We start from the raw sequence: 23,953 nt of genomic DNA, 5'->3' as shown, positions 1-23,953 counted from the left end.
TTGTACTATTACATGTCAATTTTCACGGCAGACATTTTGACATGTCATAGTAGGAAAAGCACAGGTGTATTCAAAACCATTAATGATTGCATTCCACTAGGAGAGGCCCTGGTATTGTGCATGCTGACTCACTGAAATAGCTTACTGGGACACTTGATGGAATTGAGCCATTGTTAAGGTTATCAGTTTCAACTGTGCTTTTCCTACTATGACAAGTCAAAATGTCTGCTGTGAAAAAGGTCCATAACTGTAGTGATCCTCTGACTTTTGATCAAGTCAAAATGTTGTTAGTTTGTCAACTTCTACAATTACAAAGTATACCTGCAAACCCCATCCCATCAGCCTTAGCATGTGTTTAGTGCCAATTGGCAATTATTAGCATGCTAAATTAAAATGGTGGTCATTATAACTGCTAAACAGAGTGTTTTCATTGTCATTGCGAGCATGTCAGCATGCTGATGTTACCGTTTAGGTCAGGGGTCATCAAATACATTTTTCCAAGGGCCAGAATTTTAAATAAAGAACATAAAATGTAATCGTACCTAATACGCCTATCCTTGTTTGATATTTTCACTTTCTTACTAAATTAATGCTATATTTTCACATGTATTTGTGCGAACAGACTTCTAAAAAACGTGGAAAATCCATAATGATAACTAGAATATGAGCCCAGATTCACAGTTCACTGAGGAGTATTGTTGGGTTAGTTACTTTAAAACAAGTAATGGATTACACATTACTGGTTACTTAAAAAAAAGTAATGCCTTATTTTACTTCATTTATATTTACCACTGCAAATTGGTAGTAATGGGCATACCTAAAAAGACGTATTAAGCGTTGGTTCTGACATTTTTGTTTTGTCTACTCGGAACGAGTGTTATGGTGTTAGTTACGCAAACACGCACAAAAACGATCGTTTGATTTGTTATTCTCTCCTCACGTTATGCAGATAGTTGAATAAACAGTAACGCAAGTAATGCGATAATTATTTCATAAGTAACTGTAATGTGATTACTGAGTTATCAACAGCAATGTGTTACATTACTGCGTTACAGACAAATGAAGTCTGATTACAGTAATGTAGATTACTGTAATCAGATTACTTAGTAACGCTTTACCCACAAAACCGCTGAGGAGTGATTGTTAAAGTCTGTGATTACGGAAACGTCGTAGTATACAATGTCCTGATTGGTGGAAAATGCTTGCAGGAAAAAAGGCCTGTTGTCAGGTAAACATGTCACTGTCAAAGAGCCTGAAGCAAAAACCCCAGCTTTAATGAAGAATGGACTGATAAGTAGGCTATGCATTCCTTTTTTCCTGACTGTCAGTAACGCTAAACCTGTATGACTCATTTGCATGAAACGATCGCTGTTGCAAAAGAATACAACTGGCATCATCATCAAGAATGAAGAAAACTTAGACTAGCTTAGACCGACAGCTTTTGTTTGAGCTTGTTTGTAAATATTCGCTATTTGCAGAGTAGCATGCTATGTTTTTGTAAAACAGCGCGTTGGACAGAATTGACTGTGCAGACGGAGCAGATTGAAATATCGCTTTCGACATGTTTATGCCTGTAGACAGGTAAGTGGGTATTGATAGGTTTAGGTATTGACTTTTTACTCACCAAGCTTTTTATTGTAGGCCTCCTTGCAGTAAGCGTAGCGTTAGTTCCACCAGCAGCCGTTAATAATCCTCTCTGTATCGTTCCCAGTTAGGTACATGTGCTGTGTGTTGTAACGCACACACCTCTCGGCTCTGCTGAGTGTGTGGAGCGCGGGCATCACTATTCAGAATCCTGTCTATCTTCCAAAATAAAAAGTGTTGTGACTTAACGTTAGATCCGCAATACTGAAACTAATTGGAATGTGAATGGAGATGCAAATACAGGGGGCTGGGTTTTGCACTCTCCCTGTGGAATGTTACCTGCTGTGAATGCTCGAAATGCTTATTACCAGAATGCATTTTTTCCTCTTCACATTTTATGAATTCATTATTATTTTGCGGGCCGGACTGAAAGCTTTGGCGGGCCGGATGTGGCCCGTGGGCCGCCGGTTGACTATTGCTGCTTTAGGTCAAAGCACCTCTGTGCCTTCTCACAGAGCCAGCTACAGACTCTTAACCCCCTTTCACACATATACTGCAACCCTGAAATTATCTAGACATTACCTGGAGGGGCTGTATGCGAGAACCCAAATGACCAAATTAGTTGCATCGGACATCAAACGGACTTGACACTACAAGCTCCCAAGTACAAGCCATCTGATTGTGTCGTTTTTGCTTTTAGAGACAAAACGTGGTTTTAAAACTTTGTTGCCTGCCATGCTGTTTTCCCAAATTGCTCTGTGATAATGATGCATCTACAACAAAGCCTATGCAGCATGACGTTAAAGTTAGAATCATCGACAATTAGGGAGCTGCCCTATTATTTTCTCACTATTCTTTGATGTAAGCAGCCAGTATTCAGCTCCGATAATACATACTTCTGAATTAAAATTTTAAATCCTCCTTTGAAGTAACACAATTTAGTTTTTACAACTGGAACTTGCTCATTAATTTGCAAGTGAGTGCTGGGATAGTGTAATTCGTGCAGAAATCTACCACCTGTAATTTGTGATCATTTTCTTCCTGCAGACACTGAAGTATGCCTTCCAAACCCACGATCGACTCTGTTTTGTAATGGAATATGCCAACGGAGGCGAGGTGAGACCTCACATGCACACGGCGCAGTCACATGGAGATACACTGATGTCCCTTGATATCAACAGCTTGATGTGCACACTCAAATAGCTTCTATAAGAGGTAAATGTTTGACTCCATTTGTTGTCGACTCTTTCAGCTCTTCTTCCACCTGTCACGGGAACGAGTGTTCACGGAAGACCGGGCACGCTTCTATGGTGCTGAGATTGTGTCGGCGCTCGAGTACCTCCACTCACGTGACGTTGTTTATCGTGATCTAAAGGTGAATAATCCCTTCAGTTCTAATGTATATCCATACAAGGTTTATATCATCACTTCCAAAAAGATGATGTGATGAATTCTCATTTTAGATTTTACTATGATGTTTTAATCAGTTTCATAAAGAAGTAGTCTTTAGTTAGAATAGAATTTAAGCATACAACAACCAAATTAAAATTTTTACTATGATGTTTTAATCAGTTTCATAAAGAAGTAGTCTTTAGTTAGAATAGAATTTAAGCATACAACAACCAAATTAAATTTTTTAGAAGAAACAACAAACATTTTACTTCTGGCTTCTATTAAAATGAGTTTGTGCTGCTGAAGGGAAATGCATCATTGATTTTTAAATTTTAAGTTTGAAAGTGATGTCCATTCAACATTGTATGGCCAGAGTTGGTCCTTTCTCTGATATAATAATGAGCAGTAACATAATGCATAATGCTTCTTTGTTTCATCATATGTAGTTAGTAATAGTAACTCAACATTTAATAACTGTGGAAAGTATAGGCACAGGCTGCAATTGCAGGTTCAAACCCATTGTTTCCATTAGGACATACTATATATCCATTAATTACTCAGCCAATGTTACACTGAGAACACAGTGAATAAGTAATGATTTATGTTACTGCAAACTGCATGCAGAGTGACAGAAGAAGGTAAATTCCACAAATATATGCACTTAACTTTAAGTAAGCTGCCACTAGGACAGAGGCTTCCATTCTTAAGGCGAGACACTACAGGTGAATAGGGTAAAATGTTAGAATAATATATATCACCATGAAACTTCCTCAGTTGATTACTTACATAAGTATATATAAAAAATGTATTACAAGTTTTTGAAATGTGTATGTTTAATTATGCAAATTAGGCATTCTCTCATTAAATATGCATTATTTTGCATATATTTTCGGTAGATAGATCTGAACATATGATAAAGCCAGGTGCAAAATTATTTTTTCATTTTGTTTACACACAAGATGAAAACAAAATTACAGAGGGATTTCAAGATATCTGCTTTCATTACCTAGAAAATCCAAATATACTGTCCATAGCCTTAAAAAATCGATTTTCGCCATAATTTTTTGCTTAAAATGTCACATAAATCAGGCCAGGAATGATTTATTCACAAATCCCTCTGTAAATATCTTCAGAATACTACTAAGTGTATAACTGGAAAGTTTGGTGTACATAGGTGCTACATAGGCTGAGATGTTTATACTGGAAAATGACAAAAAAAACTCATTTTGAGAAAACGGCATTTAAAGATTTAAGTAGGGAAATTTAATACATTTCTATTGGAAAAATTGCTCAAAAACAGAATAAATGCCCAGGCCCTTAGTAATAATAATATAGAATATTTCAAGCTCATGAAAATTGATTACTTAATAAAATGACAGGCATATAAGGCCTACAACTGCAGTTACTCAATGAATTAACATTGGCGTATCATGCACAAAGTTGCCGACAAAACCCACGCTAGACAGTTGTATGGACACAGAACAAGACCAACAGTAGATGTCACAGCTTTCTAAAGTCTAATTGTCCATTTCAGCACTATATGTAGGCTATTTTAGCTGTGCTTAGACTGCGCCTGTGTTTTACACTGGCAGTTGTGACAGCCTCAGCTTTCGAGATCCTGAGCATATCAGTTTCTCTCATTGAATTGACCATCACAACTGTGCTCTGAAGCCACAACTTCTCCATAACAGAACTCATGGCAGAGGCACCTTCATTGAAGATGGAGATGGCCATATTGCTGCTGCCTCAAGCTTACTTTCCCCACAAAACAGTCCCCTCAGTCAGCCGATGGTGAAGCTAACTAACCAGTCCCCTCAGTCAGCCGATGGTGAAGCTAACTAACCAGGCTCCCATCAGCACTGGTTCATAACAACAGAACCAAACTAATTATGAATCATTCAAAAGACCAATATTTAGAACATTGGAGAAAGCAAACATAGTAGACTAAATTGTTATTTCAACACCAACTAGGTCAGACAGACAGGTCAGTGAGTGAGAGAGAGAGAGAGAGAGAGACAGGCTCAGTGACCACCAGCTGGGTCAGACAGAGATACTCTTCCTCCTCCACTGGGAAAAACTATCTTCACTAAGAGATTTACACCTTGGAAAAATAGCCAAAAAAATAAAACTTCCCAAAGTTAACACCAGAGAAGAAGCTGGAAGTTCTCCTAGGAGAGGGAACAGCAGCTCTACTGACAGCTAAATATGGATCTGCCTGCCACAGCCTGAGGGACTCACAACCACTTAGGATCCCAAAATTACAGATTTGTTTAGTAGCCTATTATATTGTAATTATATTATACATCCATTTTAACTGTTGTGTAATGTAATTGTTTTGTTATATAGTGTGTTGTATCGCGACCAGTACAGTGTAGTATGTGACACACATATGACATGTAGGCTGTTTTCTGTAAACTGCTTTGAGAGAGAGAAGGTCTGATTACCTCCGCTGTCTTAAAACTCCTGTTTTCTGAACGACAGTTTAAACATCGACGTACTATGTTTCATCATCTGCTGTCTTAGTGTGTAATCCCCTGGGTCTTCTTACTAATAACAACTGTTTTCGTCTTCTCTGAGGTGATTTTCGACCGTTTTCGACGCACTTCTTTCGACATTCTGAACTACCGCGGAAATGTCAGAGCGCGTCACGTGACGATTCTGAACGAATCACGTTGTCAGAAATTGGCATCAGCCAATGAGATTGGCGCTTTGGTTAAATCCCCTTTTTTTTACATTACAATTGGTTGCTGATAAAAAGGAAATGACCATATTTGGATCCGACAGCATTGTAGAGGAGAGAGAGAGCTTTCCAACGGTATATGTGATGACAGGGTGCAGACAGCGATCGCGGAGCAGCGGGATGATTTAGAACGCCAACTTTTGTTGAATTTAGGAGAAATGTACCGACGCAAACAGACAAAGTGTAGTAAAATAAAGACCTAAATGTGTATTTCGGACTTTTTTTCTCCACATGTCTGAAAGAAGACATGTTATTGAACACAAATAGCCAAAAATCTCAAAATTGACCAGTGAAGAAAAAAAAAACGATGTTTTTGCCTGCCGTGTCTCGCCTTAAAAAGAAAGCAAAGTTTTAAAATAAAGCCCCATAAATCTACTATACCGTAATTCCATTTGGAAACAATATGTGACGCCTATTGGCCAATTGTAAGATAATTTTACAAACTTAGTTAAACATAAATATCTACCAAGTTTTGTGATTGGACAAACTGATTTATAGCACAATTTGAGCCAGCCCCATGCCCTTGTTCATCAACGGCATCACCCCCTTATTGGTCAATATCGAAAACATTTTGTTGACATTTTTCAGCAGCTTGAATAATTATCCACCAAGTTTGGTGATGTTTGGACATCGATTTATGGCCAAATTGGCACCAGGCCCATGCACATGATTGAAAAATTGTTTTACACATGCGGTTCGTAATTGTTATGAAACATATCCTGCTGGTTTTGTAGAGATTAGACAACATTTTTTATTTAAAGTCTGATTTGTGTTATGCCACGCCCATTTTTTGCATTTGTAGTGCCCGTAATGGGTCGATTTGAATGGAACTTTTAGGGATGATTTGCCCAATGGTTGTTGACTTGTTGTTGACGCGCACATTCAAAGTTCATTGGTCAATATCTTGAAAACTAAATAAAAGATATCAACAAGCTTTATGCAACTTTTAATAAGCTTAGAACAATAGTGATCCCCTGACAATTTGGTAACAATTGGACCTAGAGTTTAGAAGATGTGTCAAAAAATTACTTTTATAGTCAAAGAGGCTTTTTGTGAGCATATTGAGCTGGACATGTGTCCAATTTGAACTAAATCAGTCTTATGATGTGACGGTTCTTGGCTTTCCAAAATTACGTTTAGTGGTATTTAGTGGCACCATGTGTCATATTTCATGGAAAACACTCAACCGCTTATACGGGGTCGGATCGCGGGGGCAGCAGCTCCTGCACAAATAAGATGACAAATAATAATAATAATAATAATAAATCTGTTAAAATTCTACCCCTTCAGGGTTTAAACCGTAAATAAACAAGCAAGCAATGATATCACATGTGCAAAACTAAAGTATTTTTGTCGATTTAAACTTAAAACGCTTACATCATTCAAAATCTTGGTGATAAAATTCAGAAAAATCATTCTGTACATCATTCTGCTGGTTTTGGATGTATTGTCAAATACTTGGGTGATCAAACAGAATAGAAATAGAAAATTTTGCATACAGTCCTAATTACAGTAAGACTTTGACTTATCGTTTGACCGATCTTAACAACATTTGAAACATGATATCTAGTATCCAAAAGATGTCTGTGTCAACTTTGGTAGCAGTACCTTCGGGTATTGAACGCTAATTACAATGTGTAAAAACACTTTTTCCTACTTTAAATATTTGCACATTACCCAGCTCAAGTTGTTTCCATTCACATGGAATTTTGTAAGTGGATCAAATAATCAATAATTAATGAAATGAGCAGTGAGAGGTAGGCAGTTTGTTTTTTTCAAAAATTAGTTGACCCAATGTATGTTTTAGGGGTATGTTATGTTGACACTTAATAAAGACAATGGTGGGCCATCTTTTTGATTTAAATTTTTTGCAAACCAACCTTCTGAGATTATTTGAGATCTTTGGTGTGATGGTCCAAAAGTAGAAACTATTTTTTGACTTTCTTTAAATATGCACCATACATAAATACCCTTTGAAGACTATAAATGTAAATCTCAGTCTTTTCCAAACATAGAGAGCCCAAAGATGGAGAGTTATGAATTCTTTGACAAATATGACTTAGAGGATTTGTTTCCATCTGGCCAGACCCTAAGAACTACTACAACATGAATAGAACTTGTTTCCAACCCCAATGCTTACAGAAAGCAGTGTAAATCTGATTTGTATGTAATTTTTCTTTCAGCTGGAGAATCTGATGCTGGATAAAGACGGCCACATCAAAATCACAGATTTTGGCCTTTGTAAGGAAGGCATTACCCCTGACGCTACCATGAAAACCTTCTGTGGTACTCCTGAATATCTGGCACCTGAGGTAAGGTACTGAAACTGACTGGCTGGGCAAAAACACAGTTTTTGACCTCTACACAAGCAGTCACACTTTCCCACAGGCTCAGGGCCCTATTTAAACAATCTATAGCGCATGATCTAGAGTACATTGCGCAGTTGCATTTAGGGCGTGTCCAACTCGGCCTTTGCTCGTTAAATGGTGCATAGCAGAGATTGTAGGGTTAGCCCGAGCCAACATTATCAAACAAATTTGTTTTTAAAGATTTTCATGGGGCTAAATTGCAAGACAACGCATCGGTGCATAGACTCACATAATTTTCGATAACAATACCAACAATTTAGGCAAAGGTATCGGTATCAGAACAACTCTACTCACAGTAATTGTAGTAGTTTCCATGTGCACAGTAATATCACTGCAACAAATATCATTGGAGATCAAGCAGCAAAACGAAGTAATGTAGTTATGAACTTGACCGAAGAAACAAAAACTAAACCTTTAGCTTCTCAAATAACCAATGAAGTAACACTGCTGGCTCTTGTTCCTCATGCATAAATGTGCACAGCTCTGCAACAGCTTTCTGCCATGTTCACATTTTAGAGAATGTAATTAACATTTTCATCATTGATGATGTGTTATTTTACTCACCAGCATCACATTCGCTATTAATATGAATTTTAATTATCCACAGATTAAAGGGATATTTCACTGTTGGAAAGATGAATATATCTTTAAATTGGGTCACTTATGTAGTAGAAATGTGAATTTTTTTGTTGTTGAAATTGGTGGCTTCTAGGCTGAGAAAAGCCAGAAAATGTGTTTTTGGCTCATGTGGATGAAAGACATCAAATCCCAGAATGCACTTGCTTCGCTGCTTTAGAGTGTACTCCCAAGCCACGCCTACCGTTTACAGACAGACAGTGAGACAGTCGACTCAACTCAAAACAACCCTTCACCGTGGCTCAAGTGGTGTTACACATTTAAAATGTATAAAAACGACATATGAAACCGGCTACATTTAGTAGACACACATTATAGGCTCCGTAAAGTTCAGCTAACGTATACTAGCATTAACGCTTGGTGAGCTGTAAATACAGAGTATAAACATAGCCGTAAATTTGCGTGGAATGTAGAATGGATTGCATTTAACAGTCACAAACTCCACTAGCAGTTAGTTGGATACAAGCACCAGTCCGTGTTAACACAGCCCACCTCCACTAGTCTTACCCGGCGACAGAGTAGCAGGCCTGGTAGCTGGATCGTCCAGTACACTGTTGTTTAGCCATGTTTCCACAACAACAAAAGCACAGCAGTCTCTGAACTCGCATTGGGAGTTTCGTTGAAGTTGGATGTAGTCCAGATTGTTGGCTAGCATTAACTTTCCACCTAGCTAGCTCAGAGTCCAGCCTCGTCCAGCCCTCGTTCCGAGTTTCACCGCTGAGGATGTCACCTTACCAGCTAGCGGCATAGAGCGAGACCGCAGGCTGAGGTGCTGGTCTCCGTAGCAGGCGAAGCTTGCATAGTATGTTGAGTATTCCGTCTGTAATAAAGTGTCCTGCATATTCTCCGATCTATACCAACGTATCCCGGTGGTACACATGTGCGGTAGTTTGAATTCACATAATTGTTTTAAAAGTTTTCTGCTGAGAAGCCTGTTTAGCGAAGCTTCAAGATGGATGACATTCGTTTTGCTTCGGCAAGCTTCGGGTAAAGACGACAGTCCAACCCCCTATGGGCGGGTTGAAAACATGTGGAAGTAGCTCCTACTACTGGCTGTAGTCCATTGCCTCTGGGCAAAACATCTTCCGATGACGCAAAAATCTTTGTTTTCCGTCATCTGAAGATTTTTTTGAAGGGGGGGGGTTAATGTGTGATTGTGTGAAGGTGTTCACGAGATACCTTTTGTGAACCATCCGTCTTCTCTCATTTTCATGGAGACAGACGCTGTGTGTGTGTGTGTGTGTGTGTGTGTGTGTGTGTGTGTGTGTGTGTGTGTGTGTGTGTGTGTGTGTGTGTGTGTGTGTGTGTGTGGGGCCTACGTGAGAGAGACGCGTGAGTGACCGAGAGATGGAGGAGAGCAGGGAAAGGAAATGCAGCTGAACGAATACGCTGCGTGTTTTAAATAACGTTAAAAAAATAAAATAACGAAACGCAATATGTGGCGGCCGGTGTTGATTGTGGCATACTGCCACAAATTAGTTCTTTGATGACCGAGCCCGACCCGAATCATTTCTAAATATATGTCCGAACCCGGCCCGGACCGTCAGGTCACTAATGTGAGCAACTTTAAATTTACAGTGTAGATGTAGAATGGTTCATGGACCTCACATAAGAAATATTACACATATGGACCACTAGGTGGCGCTATAATAACGTCAAACGTGTTTTTGCCTATAACTCCCACATTACTCATAGCATATTAGAAAACCTTACATCCACGTGTTCCTGGAATCATCTGAATCGCAGGATATAGGCCACGCCCATTTCCGCTAATATATATTTTTTCGCAATATCGCGCAATGTGCAAAACCAACTTTTTCGAACTCCTCCTAGGCCGTGCGACCGATCTCCACATAACCTGGTACATAACCTCTCCAGATGGATGTGACAAAAAGGTATTAAAAGAATTTTGCTACGTTAAAGTATGCGCAATTTACAACGAAACAAATTTTCGTAGCTAGCCACAAAACACGAACTTTAACATATATATATGCCAAATTAATAGGTATCAGATCAATAATATTGTTCGACATCCCACTCCGAGCCTCTGTGCCAAATGTTGTGAAGATCGGCCATTAGGGGGCGCTATAATGAACGTAGATGCGTTTTGGCAAATAAGTTAATGCATTTAAATGGGAAATTTGCAATAGCAATATCTGTGCCGCAGTAAATGCTATCATCAAAAAACTTGAGATTATTGTTCTACATGCCACTCTGCGGCTCTATACCAGATTTGGTGATGATCTGCCTTTAGGAGGCGCTATAATTGAAGTAGAAGCGTTTGGCCTTTTACTCAATGAATGGGAAATCTTCTATTGCATTTCACTACAGACTTTGGAGCTTGCACTTAGTGAAATCTCCTGACTTTTGCCTTGCTGCCGTCATGCTTTGGGTTCTCCTTTCACGGGCTTCGCTGTCGTGGGTTCCGCTTTCGTGGGCTCCACGTGTCATCAGTGGTGACTTGCACCGGGGAGACTTGGACCCTGTCATAACTGCTTGCAGTTCTAGTTTGTTTTACTTTTATTCTGGTCTAATTTTGGTTTTTTTATCTCTGTGCAGTGAACACTTTGAAAGGCATCACTTGTTTGACATTAAAACCAAATTGCCAAATTGTGACACTTAGTTGTTATTCATCCAGTTCTATTGTTATACATATTTTTCATTATTTGAAAGTACAAAGCACATACAAATGCTATTAATGCTTAGTTTTATCTGGAATGTGTGATTTGCCTGTACTTTGAATTGACAGATCTGGATGTGAAATTAAAATTTTCAGTCAGTAAAGACAAAAGCAGAGTAGATTTAAATATAATTCATTATAAAACTATTCAACAGTAAACATCAAAACATCAGTTACATAAAATCAACAGAATTGGCCTGTACAAGTGGTAATATGCCCAACATGTGCCCAGAGAGTCCATGAGGCTGTAGGGGGAAAAATGGATAAAGTGTGTGATTGCAGGGATGAGGAAGAGCAAAGGTGGTTAACATGTTAATGCTGCAGATGTTATTATAACTAACCATAATGAACATAAAAACACAGTTTAAGCTACAACAAATGAGGTCATAACCAGCGATGCCACGTAACGCGTTACTTGTAACGCGTTACTCTAATCCAGTGTTTCTCAACGGGGGCGGTACCGCCCCCCAGGGGGCGTTCAGAAGATGATGGGGGGCGTTGGAAGCAATATTTTGGAAAGGGGGGCGTTGAGGTGCTCTTGGGGGGCGTTTTTTTGAAAGCTAGTTTAAACCAAAGATTCACAATAACAATACATGTTTACACTTAAACTACTAAAGAATAAGTAGTCTGCAACATTAAAAGCTGCCAGTTTACAGCACTGCGACTGGACCAGACGGGTATCCTAACTTCTCTGTGCTTCTGTCAGCTTTGTTTGGTGCAGCTCCGTGCTGCCTTCATGGAAACGGGACGTCAGAGCATCGTCTTAAATGAGCTCTGTAGCTACTACGTGAAGATAAAAAAAAAGCAATCGCTGTGACGTCCTGTTGTTTTCTGTAACCCCCCCCCCATGTAGCACAAGTAGACTTTATATTTAACCGTAACACTTTTTCGTCAGATGGTTTATTAAACACAACGTTTCCTACTGTACCTGAAAGCAGCTTCATTTCACGGAGAAAGAGAGAAAGAAAAGAGGCGGAGAGATAGACTGTGCTTTGTTGTTGTTTGGCAAACAGTCAGCTGTTCCATAAACTCCCGGCCAGTTGAGGGCTTATATTTGGTGTTTTAAAACTTTCTTATGGAAGCGCTAGAGGAAGTGATGTCACTGTTTACTGTATCGGGACTCTCACACCTCCACAAAACACAGCGCGATGTGGGGGCGTGTTTTTCTCCAAACGTTTTTTTCTGCTATTTACTCGCAAGACAGGCCATAGCAAACCTAGACTCTTCTAAGCATTAAAAAAGGGCTCTCACTAACTTTCAAAGGTTGTAAACTTATTTCCATTCGGCAGTAGGTGTCGTTCTTCAAGTCGTTTGTCATCACCAAAATACTTCGGCGGTGCGTGCGTGTGTGTGTGCGTGCGTGCGTGCTTGCGTGTGTGTGTGTGCGTGCGTGCGTTTGTGTGTGTGTGTGTGTGTGTGTGTGATCCTTTGATAAGTGCCAGCTTGTTTTCCGTTGGAACAGTTCGATTTTAGATTTGAATGAAAACTAGATTTGAATGTTAAATTGCTAGCTGTTTCTGATTGGCTACTGTTAGTGTTTGTAATAATAATAATAATAATAATAATAATAATACATTTTATTTAAAGCTCATTTCATGACACCCAAGGTAACTTCACAAACAAAAAAGGACATTCAAATTACAGTCATCTTCTAAAGGTGCTGAGGTTCACACCATGCAGCAGGCCTTTTGATAATACCTAATTATAGTTTGAATGTTACATATCTAGTCGTTCTGATTGGCTGCTGTTATTTAATTTGAATGTCAAATGGTTGCATTTTTCTTTAAAACCTGTAAATATATATATTTTCTATTCACATGGCTTTTTGATACCTGGGAAACTAATACATGTGTTGTTTGTCATTCAATGATTTGATTTTTTTGATTATTTTTGATAACAATAGTAACAACAATAATAGGCCTATATTGGGGCATAATCATTAATATTCGGGGCATTTAGCCTACATAATATTTGATGGGGGGCGGTAGGGACCTGGATAATGGATAGGGGGGCGCTGGCACAAAAAAGGTTGAGAACCACTGCTCTAATCTGACCACTTTTTTCAGTAACGAGTAATATAATGCGTTTCTATTTCCAAACCAGTAATCCGATTAAAGTTGTAATTTTCCTTAGTAAAAATATATATTTTTGCTTTCTTCTTGCGTTTCTTCTGCGTCTCTGGGAGTGAAGTCACGTATGCGACAAGTCGCGTTTTCAGCATGAGGACAGGTCACGTTTTCAGCATGTGGACAGTTCACGTGGACAGTTCACATGTACCACGCAGTGACACAAACGTAAACAACAATGGAGGGAAGAGAGATGCACATTTTCTAGCTGGAAATACAGTCACTATTTTGAGTTTGTGTCAGCTAAAGACGGCAATATTAAGGTTGGTTGTACACTCTGTTCTGGTGGCGACAAAGCGCTATCTAGCTACAAAAACACTACGTCAAATTTGAAGAAACATTTGGAGTCGCAGCACTGCAGTCAAACTTACAGAGCAAGTCCCAGCAGGTGGTGCGAAGCAGAGAGAAGGAGGTCCCCCACCACCCAAACAACAAAAGCTGGACTTCGGTGCAAAACCAGTAAGTGGGGGAGAGTTGAAGAAGTTGGTCGGGCAGTAGGCCTATGTTGTAGAGGAAATGCTGCTCTTAAACACGGTTGACTCGCTCTCTTTCGTGCCATAATAAACCAGATCCTACTACTGGCAACGCCGAGCTGCCTCACAGTAAACCGGTTGTCATTTTTATGTTGAGGCTGTGGGGGTGTTGTCGGCAGTTGCTGAATGTAACTAATAAAGTAACTTGTAATCTAACTTTGTTACTTTTAAAATCAAGTAATCTGTAAAGTAACTAAATTACTTTTAAAACCATGTATCTGTAAAGTAACTAAATTACTTTTAAAATCAAGTAATCTGTAAAGTAACTAAATTACTTTTAAAACCATGTATCTGTAAAGTAACTAAATTACTTTTAAAATCAAGTAATCTGTAAAGTAACTAAATTACTTTTTCAAAGTAACTCTGGCAACACTGGTCATAACACTGTTGACAAATATCCGGCCAGCCTTACACCGGCACCTTAGGGTCAGTAAAAAAAACAACATGATCTTAATGCCAGGGTGCTGGAGATGAAGCTAGTCCTCCATCACATGGATCAGCTCGATTCTGGTGCTGCCACGTGACACCCGGAGCTGTAATTCTGCAGGGACTGGGAAGAGAAGATGAGATAATGATCACTCTGTGACTATGGGAAAAAAAGTGTAATAATTGCTTCAGGTAACTATATATGTTTATATATATTGCTGTCAATAGCAGTAATATAACATAAAGCTTTATTCCCCTGTATTCAACAAATGTTGAAATCATTAATATGAGCACTGTTTTCACTAGCAGTGTGGGGAATTAAAAATAAGTAAAAGTAAAAAAAAAAGTAAAGATAATAATTATAAATATTATCAAAGTACAGACACGTGGTGCACATTGATTTTGAAATTGTTCTTTAAACATATAACCTTACAGATTTAGATTGTATTTCTGGTGGTACGTTATCTGACCGGATTGAGGGGGACCTGAGTTAGTTGCTGCAGCAGCTCGGATTCCGCCATCACAAACCCCAGCACCGTGGTCTGATCCAGGAGTGCCCTGTTCCCCCTCACTGGCCACCCACTGACTGTGACCTCGGGCTTGGCTTTGCAATGGCTGAATTTGAGGCGCTACAACCGCTATAATGTTTGTCCAGGCCGCTCTCCTCCTGATAGCAGGGAGGAGGGGGCGACTTGTCTCCAGTAGTCCAGTGAACAGCATCACAACAGGACTAGCACAGAGTAGCTTATCCTTAGCCTAGCTTCTTAGCCATTGCTAGCTTGGGACCTATGAGCGAGGTGGGCGTATTTTCCACAACCATGCTTCATTCAGCCCACCCGGTCCGCCTCAGCTCCACCCACGCTCCACCTCCTGACGTCAGCGCTGCCAACATGGCGACTGCGGGAGCCACCCACTTTCAGCTTCATTTGGGACAGGCTGTCCATGTTTTTTACAGTCTATGATAGAAGTTTATGAGAAAATGAGCCTACTTCTCACTTAATTTATTACCTCAGAAAACATTTTCATAGTGAGTTTATGGTCTCAATCACTAGTTTCAAGTCACCGTTAATACAGCATGATGGTAATTTAGTAAGTTATGGTCCCATTTATTTTAAAATAAAATTGAAAAACTGCTGGTTGAAAATCAGCGACCTTTTCTTTTTAGCATTTAGCTTTGTTTAGTGCCATTAAAACCATAAACCCCCCTAGCTCCTCCCTTTTGTCCAAATATGGTCACTTCTGGCTCCAAATACCAAGATGGTGATGGCCTGAATGCAAACTGCTGGCTTTAAAACAGCAGTCCACATTATATTTACTGTCTTGCAGCAGATGAAACTTCATGCAACAAATAGCCTTAACTGTACACACACTGCACTGCATTTCTCTCTCACACACACACACACACACACACACACACACACACTGTGGTGGAAGTTTTCTCGTAAAGCAGCAGAGTTTAGTAAATATCAATGATCAAAATGAAAAACGAATAAAGACTGTTTGAGAATTAAACCAAAGTCTGGTCTTTGAGCATTTATTATATTTTGCAAAATAGAGGAATACAGATTCACAGGTACAACTGAATGAGCATTTCTGACTTCTAGTCTAAACATCACACATCATATAGTGAAGAAACTCCGTTAAGCCACCCCTCTTCAAATATCTTTAGCATGCTGCCATTTTTCTAAAAAATACCATAGACAGATGATTTTACAACCTTCCATTCTGCTCCTGTGTCTCCTACATTAGACTAAACACCTGCTTATCTCAGGAGACAGAAAGAGATACGGTTCAGTGTTATAGCCTTCTTCACTTTATCTGGGAGAAATAAACAAATGAGGAGCTGCAATTCTTTAGCGAAAATAACTTCTGCTATTGCTAAGGCCAGCTCTCTCACTGGTGCCTTTAAGTCTACAGGAAGGAACAGGATTTTGTGGAGGTTTAAAATAATCTTTAAACAAATGGTCAATATCATTAAACAAATGGTTAAAATAAAATTTGCCACCACAACACACACACACACTGCTTTCACTGCTAACTTTATACCCACCGTCACACACAGCTTACATTATACACACATATGCTCTGAGTTATACCTCAAAGTAGTTAGCTGCCTGTTGTATAGCCTAACATATTTTAGTTTAAAAATCATTCCAAGATGCTTTGAGCCGGGCACGCTGCAGCGTTACACAAAACTGATAGCAGTATTCAGTACCAGCTTAGTACCTGTTCTCGATTATGTATTCGGAATCTCCTACTACATACTATGCAGTGTGCAGTACCTACTGTCAAATGGATTTATTCTGCAGTATGCTAGGCCAGGTTGAGCCCTTCAACAAGCTCTTAAAGCACTGGACAACAACATGAACTAAAACCACTATTGCAAATAAAAAAATAACTTCTTGAGCTTTGATTTTTTTTGTTTATGACCAATGTTTGTTTTTTGATAAGATACTGCATGGTTTAGCGCCCCCACTGCTTAAACTATTTATTCTAACAGCTCATGGTGACATCATACAAATGAGATAAGCAACGAGGGGAGTCTCTTATATAAAGCAAAAATTACTCAACATTTGCTCAAACTTCTTCAGTTACATGAACAAAACAGTTTTTAGTTAGTTTGTGATTAAAGTCTGATACTGCCTCTCTGAATGTATTCACACTAGTCTTTCCCACATGTGTACATTAGTGTTATATGTAATTACATTTTTTATATACATGTGCATTGTATACATGTCCAGGGACAACGGATTGAATTTAGCATTGTGATATATTTATGATATATATCTGGTGCAATACATTTAATGTACACTGTCCCTGATTTAAATAAACCAATACATTAATGAAAAATTATAAGCTTGTGTCCCCTTAAGTCTAAATAACATATGCCATAGCATGTTACCACTTTATGTACAACTGTTTATCCACCATACAAACTGAAACTCAATTTCTTAAATATTTATTTATGTGAGCAAATACAACAAACAATAATTATGAACTGAAATATGAAATCTAAATGTTATAATATATTTCAAGTCTGTCAAAGAGAGACTGTTCATGTCCCTGCCTTGTTAGATGCTGCTCTCCCTCGTGTGTGTGTGTGTGTGTGTGTGTGTGTGTGTGTGTGTGTGTGTGTGTGTGTGTGTGTGTGTGTGTGTGTGTGTGTGTGTGTGTGTGTGTGTGTGTGTGTGTGTGTGTGTGTGTGTGTGTGTGTGTGTGTGAGCCAGCGAGCTTGTTACGCCGCAATCGTTTGTGGAGCTTTTTAACTCCGATAAGGCAGATAACCACAGGTTCCCGTTAATCTTATAATGAATATTTGTGTCATGTTATTTTAACAAACGATCGGGGAAATAAACGCCTCTTGTCCATGAGCTCACAGCGAGGTCTAGCATGACAGGCCGGTTGGCTAGCTAGTGAGCCTGGTAGGAACTAACCGGCTGTTGCTTCAGTTTGTGGAGCTTCTCAACTCTGACATCAGAGGAAATTTGCAATTCGCCATAAATTTTTGTAAAACTGGCCATATTCGAAATCTACAAGTTGATTTCTCGCATATAAAAGTCTCAGAAGTGAATTTAGTGATTAAATAGCAGACGAAAATTGTAAAAACGTTTTTATTTGTTGGCCACAACGGCAAGCCATGATTGTTGTGACTGTTCCAGCACTTTGCCTTGTGGGACACAGTAGGCGAAGTAGACTGGTCCGAGCATGGATGTTTGTCCGAGGCTAGTCTATATACTTTGCGTTCCATTTCCAGGATTGCTCCGGTGCTGCAGGAAATTCCGCTGGATACATGTATTTTCTGTTTCCTTCCGCTTTCTTTGTGTTGGAATTTTAAATTCGGTGGATTTATGAGGACTATTGTTTACTGCTCCTCCGATCTCTGCATGGTAAATTGAGACCGCTAGCTAGACTATATGTACAATCTGAGTTTTCTCTCGCACAACTATTTTGCAGTGGCTCTGTGCGGAGTTTGGCACCGTCCATGGCTCTGATTGGTTTAAAGAAATACCATTAAACCAGAGCACATTTTCCTTCCATCCCCGAATGCTGTGTGGAGTAGCCAGACTCTCCTTCAGCGCGCTTTGGAGGAGGGTCTGGCAAAGCGAGACTAGTCCGAGGCATACTGGAGATTTCCTCCGAATCAGTAAGACATCTGGGTGTTTTTGGTATACTGCAGATTTTGCTTTTGTTTGCATACTGCAAACTACATGATACATTTTGGCCAAATCCACAGGAATTATGTACAGTTGTGGTTATTTAATTTCCCTACCACTAATTCATCACATTCTCTGCCTTTGTGCTGTAGGACAGCCATCTCCTGGTCACTCATAACTAAGTGAACAAAGTTTTAATCTGCTTTTTACATACGAGCCCAGGTGTTGGACATGGTGGCTGGTGGGAAATCTGTTTTACTCACAGAAAGTGAGTTAAAAACTGAAAATATATAGATTTAGGTTAGAGAAGTGTGATGTGTACCAAATATAAATGTTGCAAATTTAAAGTCACTTTTTACTGCCATTGTTGAGAATTGTAATCAGGCAAATATCTGTTTCTCAGGTTCTAGAAGATAATGACTATGGCCGGGCGGTGGACTGGTGGGGTCTGGGTGTAGTCATGTATGAGATGATGTGCGGCCGTCTGCCTTTCTACAACCAAGACCATGAGCGTTTGTTTGAGCTCATCCTCATGGAGGAAATCCGCTTCCCCAGGAACCTGTCGCCCGAGGCCAAGTCCCTGCTGGCTGGCCTACTCAAGAAAGACCCCAAACAGAGGTATTTGACCCAGACTGATCCTCTCTGTGAATTATTTTGGATACAATAACTTAATCCTTACATGATCTTGTTTGGACTACAGGTTGGGTGGAGGTCCCACTGATGCCAAAGAAGTAATGAGTCACAAATTTTTTATCATCATCAACTGGCAGGATGTGGTACAAAAGAAGGTAAGATATTCAGAGGACAAAGGAAGTGAAGCTGGGGTTTGCTTCTAGTGTCATGTCATGGCTTCGATGTCATGGCTGATTGCTGAGTTAGCCTTCGTATCTGTGATTTCAGACACTTTTATCAGGCTTTAATAATTATCACCTCCAATTTTTGCTCCCACTCACATGTAGTAAAAAGGCTTACATCTTGAAAGATGCTCTCAGAGTTGTTAACCGTGCTGCTGGAAATGTAATGTGCAGAAATACAGAACAGGTTAAATTCATCTCTATGAACTAGAATCATAAGAAGCATATGATAGGTTTGCCATGTCAGATTATTTTCTGAATCTAAATTTACTTTAAAAAACAAATCTAGCCACATTGTCTTTTCAATACTAGATCAGTATTGAGAGAGAGAGTTGTTATTGTTTTTTTGTGTCAAGTTGTCAACTGATGGTGGCAAAATGTCATGCTTCATAAAAATGTAAAACAGACATAATGGACTTCTCTTATAATTTCCTACTGCAACTAAGAAAGCTTTACTATACTTCCATGATCGAAACCCCTGAGTATCCTGAATTCTAAAGTCAGCAAACTTTTAACAAACAGCAATAGTGGAAAGTTTCCAAGAGAAACCTATAGAGCTTGTCCACTGTTACACACAGTGTTGTTATCATTAACAACACAGTAACCCTGTTGCGTTTAGCCATGTTTAGTTAAGTTTATGTTAATCAAAGTTTCTCAAAAAGTTATCTCAGAGTCGGTAAGAAATGATGCAGCCCTGATCTGCCCCCCAGTGGATATGTTTAATACTTCGGATATGCACAAAGTAAACAGGCAGTATGTGAACAATGCTGCTTGTGTCACAAACCTTTGTCTACATGTAGTTATTTTCGAAGTCCAGTATCTTCCAATCGAATGGCATTTAACCAATCTTCTCCCCTGCGCCAGCTTACCCCACTGTTCAAACCACAAGTGACATCAGAGACAGACACCCGGTACTTTGATGATGAGTTCACAGCACAGACCATCACGCTCACTCCTCCAGACAAGTGTAGGTATCCCCTGACTGGACAGCGACACTCTGTGTCAGTGCCTGTTCCACCACTTTCCATTATCACGGTCGGGGTTCTTGATTTGAATGCGACGATTGACTTCTGCTGTCTTGTTCTTACAGATAACAGTCTGGACTGCGAGGACCCTGGCCAGCAAGCACATTTCCCCCAGTTCTCCTACTCTGCTAGCATAAGAGAGTGATAGCATCTCTGCCACACACACACAAAAACAAATGAGGCATGAACACCTTGGCCACATCCTTACAGCTGTAAAATGACCAGAACCTCCATCTTTAATGAGGTTTAGTCTGCCAGCATCAAAGTGCCTCAGCTGGCAGCCATATTGCTTTATAGAAGCCCCCTCTGTCAACACTACGGTCAAAGCCTGGTCATACTGACTGTACTGTATCAAACTGGACTTCAGGACCTCACATAGTCATCAGCACAACTGAAAAACAACTGTCTGAAGCACCTTTGGATGGCCTATAACTGCTGCTGCTTTTTCAATATAAACCGTTGATCATTTTTAGCACTCTCTTTTAATGGTCTTTATGGACAGTTTCTTTCATGATGTTTCCAAGTGCTCTTCTTCAGAACTAGCTGTTACAACTGGTGATAGACAGGTTTGTATATGAGAAAGTTGCGGGGCAGTTTGTTGGGTGTTTCTGTTAGGTGTGTGTGTGTGTGTGTGGATCTTTTTTCTTTCTTTTTTTGAGAAAAAGGAGGGCATCAAGTCCAAACTGGATGTCATCAGTTGAGTCAGAGGGAGTCTGTGAGAGCAAGAGGTTTTGTGTGTGTCTTAATACAACACTTGCCCAACATTCATTAGGAACAACAGATTAATTGATAAGACATGATTATCAAATTATCTCCGTGTAGAAAGCAGAAGATGAGGTGTTGGAGAGAGGCTGTCCTTTAACTGTATGCAATGAAAACACATCACTTGTTTATTAGTTTGCTCTCATCTCAAACTTTGATCTTTTTTAACAGATCTGTCAAGCGTGACACATCAATTAATGGGAACTGGGAATACCTTAATTCACAAGGTGTATGTTCTTTTTTTAAGAATTTTTAATTCTAACACATTTTTTTAAAATCTTTTTCAATCAGCAAAATACACACCATTCTTGGGATTTAAGAGGATAAAGTGATGGTTCGGAGTAATTTCACCCTAGGGTCCTTTGCACCATGACCTCGAGCCAAACACCCCACCAGAAGCTTTTTTCACCTGGGTCTAACATTGGGAGAGTTAGCGTAGAGTAGTGTTAGCCGCTGAATAACTTAGTGCAGGCGCTAATGGATCCGAGAGTGTTTCTTGTACGTTACCCCACTAATAATGTCCGAAATGATACCAAACTTCTACACTAGTACAAATAGGTTATGTACTCATAAAACAATGGATTGTAAAGTTTGTAAGTACACCAGAAGTTTATGTAAATAACACTTGCCTGCTGGCTTCTGCTCTCTGCTGTTGTTGCTGCTGCAGTAAGACGAGTGCTTAGGGACATCTACAAATTACAACACCGAAAAGAGATGCAACAAAAATATTTTTTAATTTAACTTTTTTTTAGTACACAGTCCAGTGCACAAGTAAGTGCTGTAGTATAACTAGCAGCAGACAAGTTATAATTGAGGTAAGTTTGGATACATTACCTTATTTAATCATTAAATTAATAAATATTTTTGTTTTATCTCTTTTCGGTGTTGTAATTTGTATACGGCCCTAAGCACTCAGTAGCAGCAGCAGAGACGAGAAGCCAACAGGAAATTGTTATTTACATAAACTTCTGGTGTACTTACAAACTTTACAATCCATCGTTTTATGAGTGCATAACCTATTTGTACTAGTGTAGACGTTTGGTATCATTTCGGGCATTATTAGTGGGGTATTGTACAAGAGACATTCTCTGATCCATTAGCCCCTGCACTAAGTTATTCAGCTGATAATGCTAACTCTCCCAATGTTCGACCCAGGTGAAAAAAGCTTCTGGGGGGGTGTTTGGCTTGAGGTCATGGTGCAAAGGACCCTAGGGTGAAATCACTCCGAACCATCACTGCACTTAGTGATTTAAAGCAGACCTCATTTTTCTCAGATGGACCATGTTTATAATGTAGCTGAAAGCTTCCTGTATTGGTGTCGGTGCTTAGTATTTTTTAACATCTCATGGAATTGTGTCTATTGCACAGTATCAAAAACTGTGAGATACCAGAAGCTAGTATCAAATGTCTGGTCAGATTCATAATCCTGTTAACTTCTTCTGTGATCAGATTTACGTCAGCATTGACCAGAGTTAAGACTATTTAATTTCGACAAAGTTCTAGAATGGATGCATTTGTTTCAACAAAATTTAACATTGGAGAACTTATATTTTGGTGAAATGAGAAATAAAATGTAGAAACCCTCAAAGTCAGGTTTAAAAAAGTATTGTATCTGTATTGAAACTCAGGTGTTGTATCAGCTCTACTATTGAAAAAAACCGCACCAAACTGAATTCTAGCACTTTCAGAGTTCATGTTCATATTTCGAGTGTCATCCTTTTTTAGCATTCAAAGCTACTTCTGTAATATTTCCAATTCACTTATACCTATGTTATAACATATGTTAGTAGCCTTTCGATGAAAGTCTTTCCTCAGATCACAATTCACCATTTTAAACTTTACCTGCTTGATACTTTGATTTGATTAGACATAAATTAGCGGGAGAGCTAAGAAATCCTCTAGGGAGCTGTGAATATCATGAACATGGTCCATTGTGAGATTTTTTCATTTGAGTGCAATGGTGACTTGCAGGGATGTATTTTTTATTATTTTCAATTCTTCCCATCTATTATTAATCGCTGCACAATATTAAATGGTAAAAAGGGGGCATGCACCTATATAATTTGCAATACTGGGTGTTATACTGTACATGAAAATGCACCCAACATTGTATTGGTGCTACGCTGTTGAGGCACTGGTAATAAATACAAAGCTGGTGCAGACAACCTGCTCAACTTCCTATTACACACAGGCCTTCTGTCACCTGTGTTGTTTGAAAAGAAAAAAAAAATCTGTTATCTTTATTTTTGTTCCCGTTTTACTCCTCGACTTGCTGTTTTCCCTCATCCTTCCTGTACCCTGAAGCTCCTTCACAGATTAATTAAGTAAATTCATAATAGTTGAAAGGAAATGTATGTTTTCAGTTACATTTTCAATTCAAACAATGGATTTCTATTCGTCTTTGAATGTAATTTTGAAAGACAGTGATCCAATACACATTTCTAACTGTCTTAATACATCCTCATGTTTTTGTCTTGATTCTTTTCATCCCTCCACTGTAAGGGAACTGAAGCTTTGATATTAGTAGTAATACAGGTACCAACCACTTGTAAGTATAAAGCATACACTGGTAGTTAAACTACATACCTAGAGACAGGAAGTGCATTCTGTTATTCCTGCCTTCCTCAACCTCAGTTAGGCAGGTTTAATGCCTTCTAACGTTTAGCTCCTAT

At 39.2% G+C, this 23,953-nt stretch overlaps 1 protein-coding gene across 3 annotated transcripts in view; it reads left to right on the top strand.

Annotated features, from left to right (window-relative positions):
* The window catches only part of LOC120543900 (RAC-beta serine/threonine-protein kinase-like), a 31,906-nt gene extending 10,919 nt beyond the window's left edge, over positions 1–20,987 (top strand). For all 3 annotated transcript variants that reach the window (XM_039777274.1, XM_039777276.1, XM_039777275.1), the window contains exons 8-14: positions 2,632–2,700; positions 2,837–2,959; positions 7,900–8,028; positions 19,044–19,258; positions 19,341–19,428; positions 20,359–20,461; positions 20,585–20,987. In XM_039777274.1, the coding sequence (XP_039633208.1) occupies positions 2,632–2,700; positions 2,837–2,959; positions 7,900–8,028; positions 19,044–19,258; positions 19,341–19,428; positions 20,359–20,461; positions 20,585–20,664 (807 nt within the window). In that variant the 3' untranslated portion in view covers positions 20,665–20,987. The remainder of the gene's footprint in view (positions 1–2,631; positions 2,701–2,836; positions 2,960–7,899; positions 8,029–19,043; positions 19,259–19,340; positions 19,429–20,358; positions 20,462–20,584) is intronic.
* Positions 20,988–23,953: the final 2,966 nt, after the last annotated feature.

Source organism: Perca fluviatilis, chromosome 16, assembly GCF_010015445.1.
Source record: "Perca fluviatilis chromosome 16, GENO_Pfluv_1.0, whole genome shotgun sequence".
Lineage (NCBI taxonomy): Eukaryota > Metazoa > Chordata > Actinopteri > Perciformes > Percidae > Perca > Perca fluviatilis.
The sequence above is the reverse complement of the archived record's forward strand: the minus strand, read 5'-3'. Positions and strand labels throughout refer to the sequence as shown.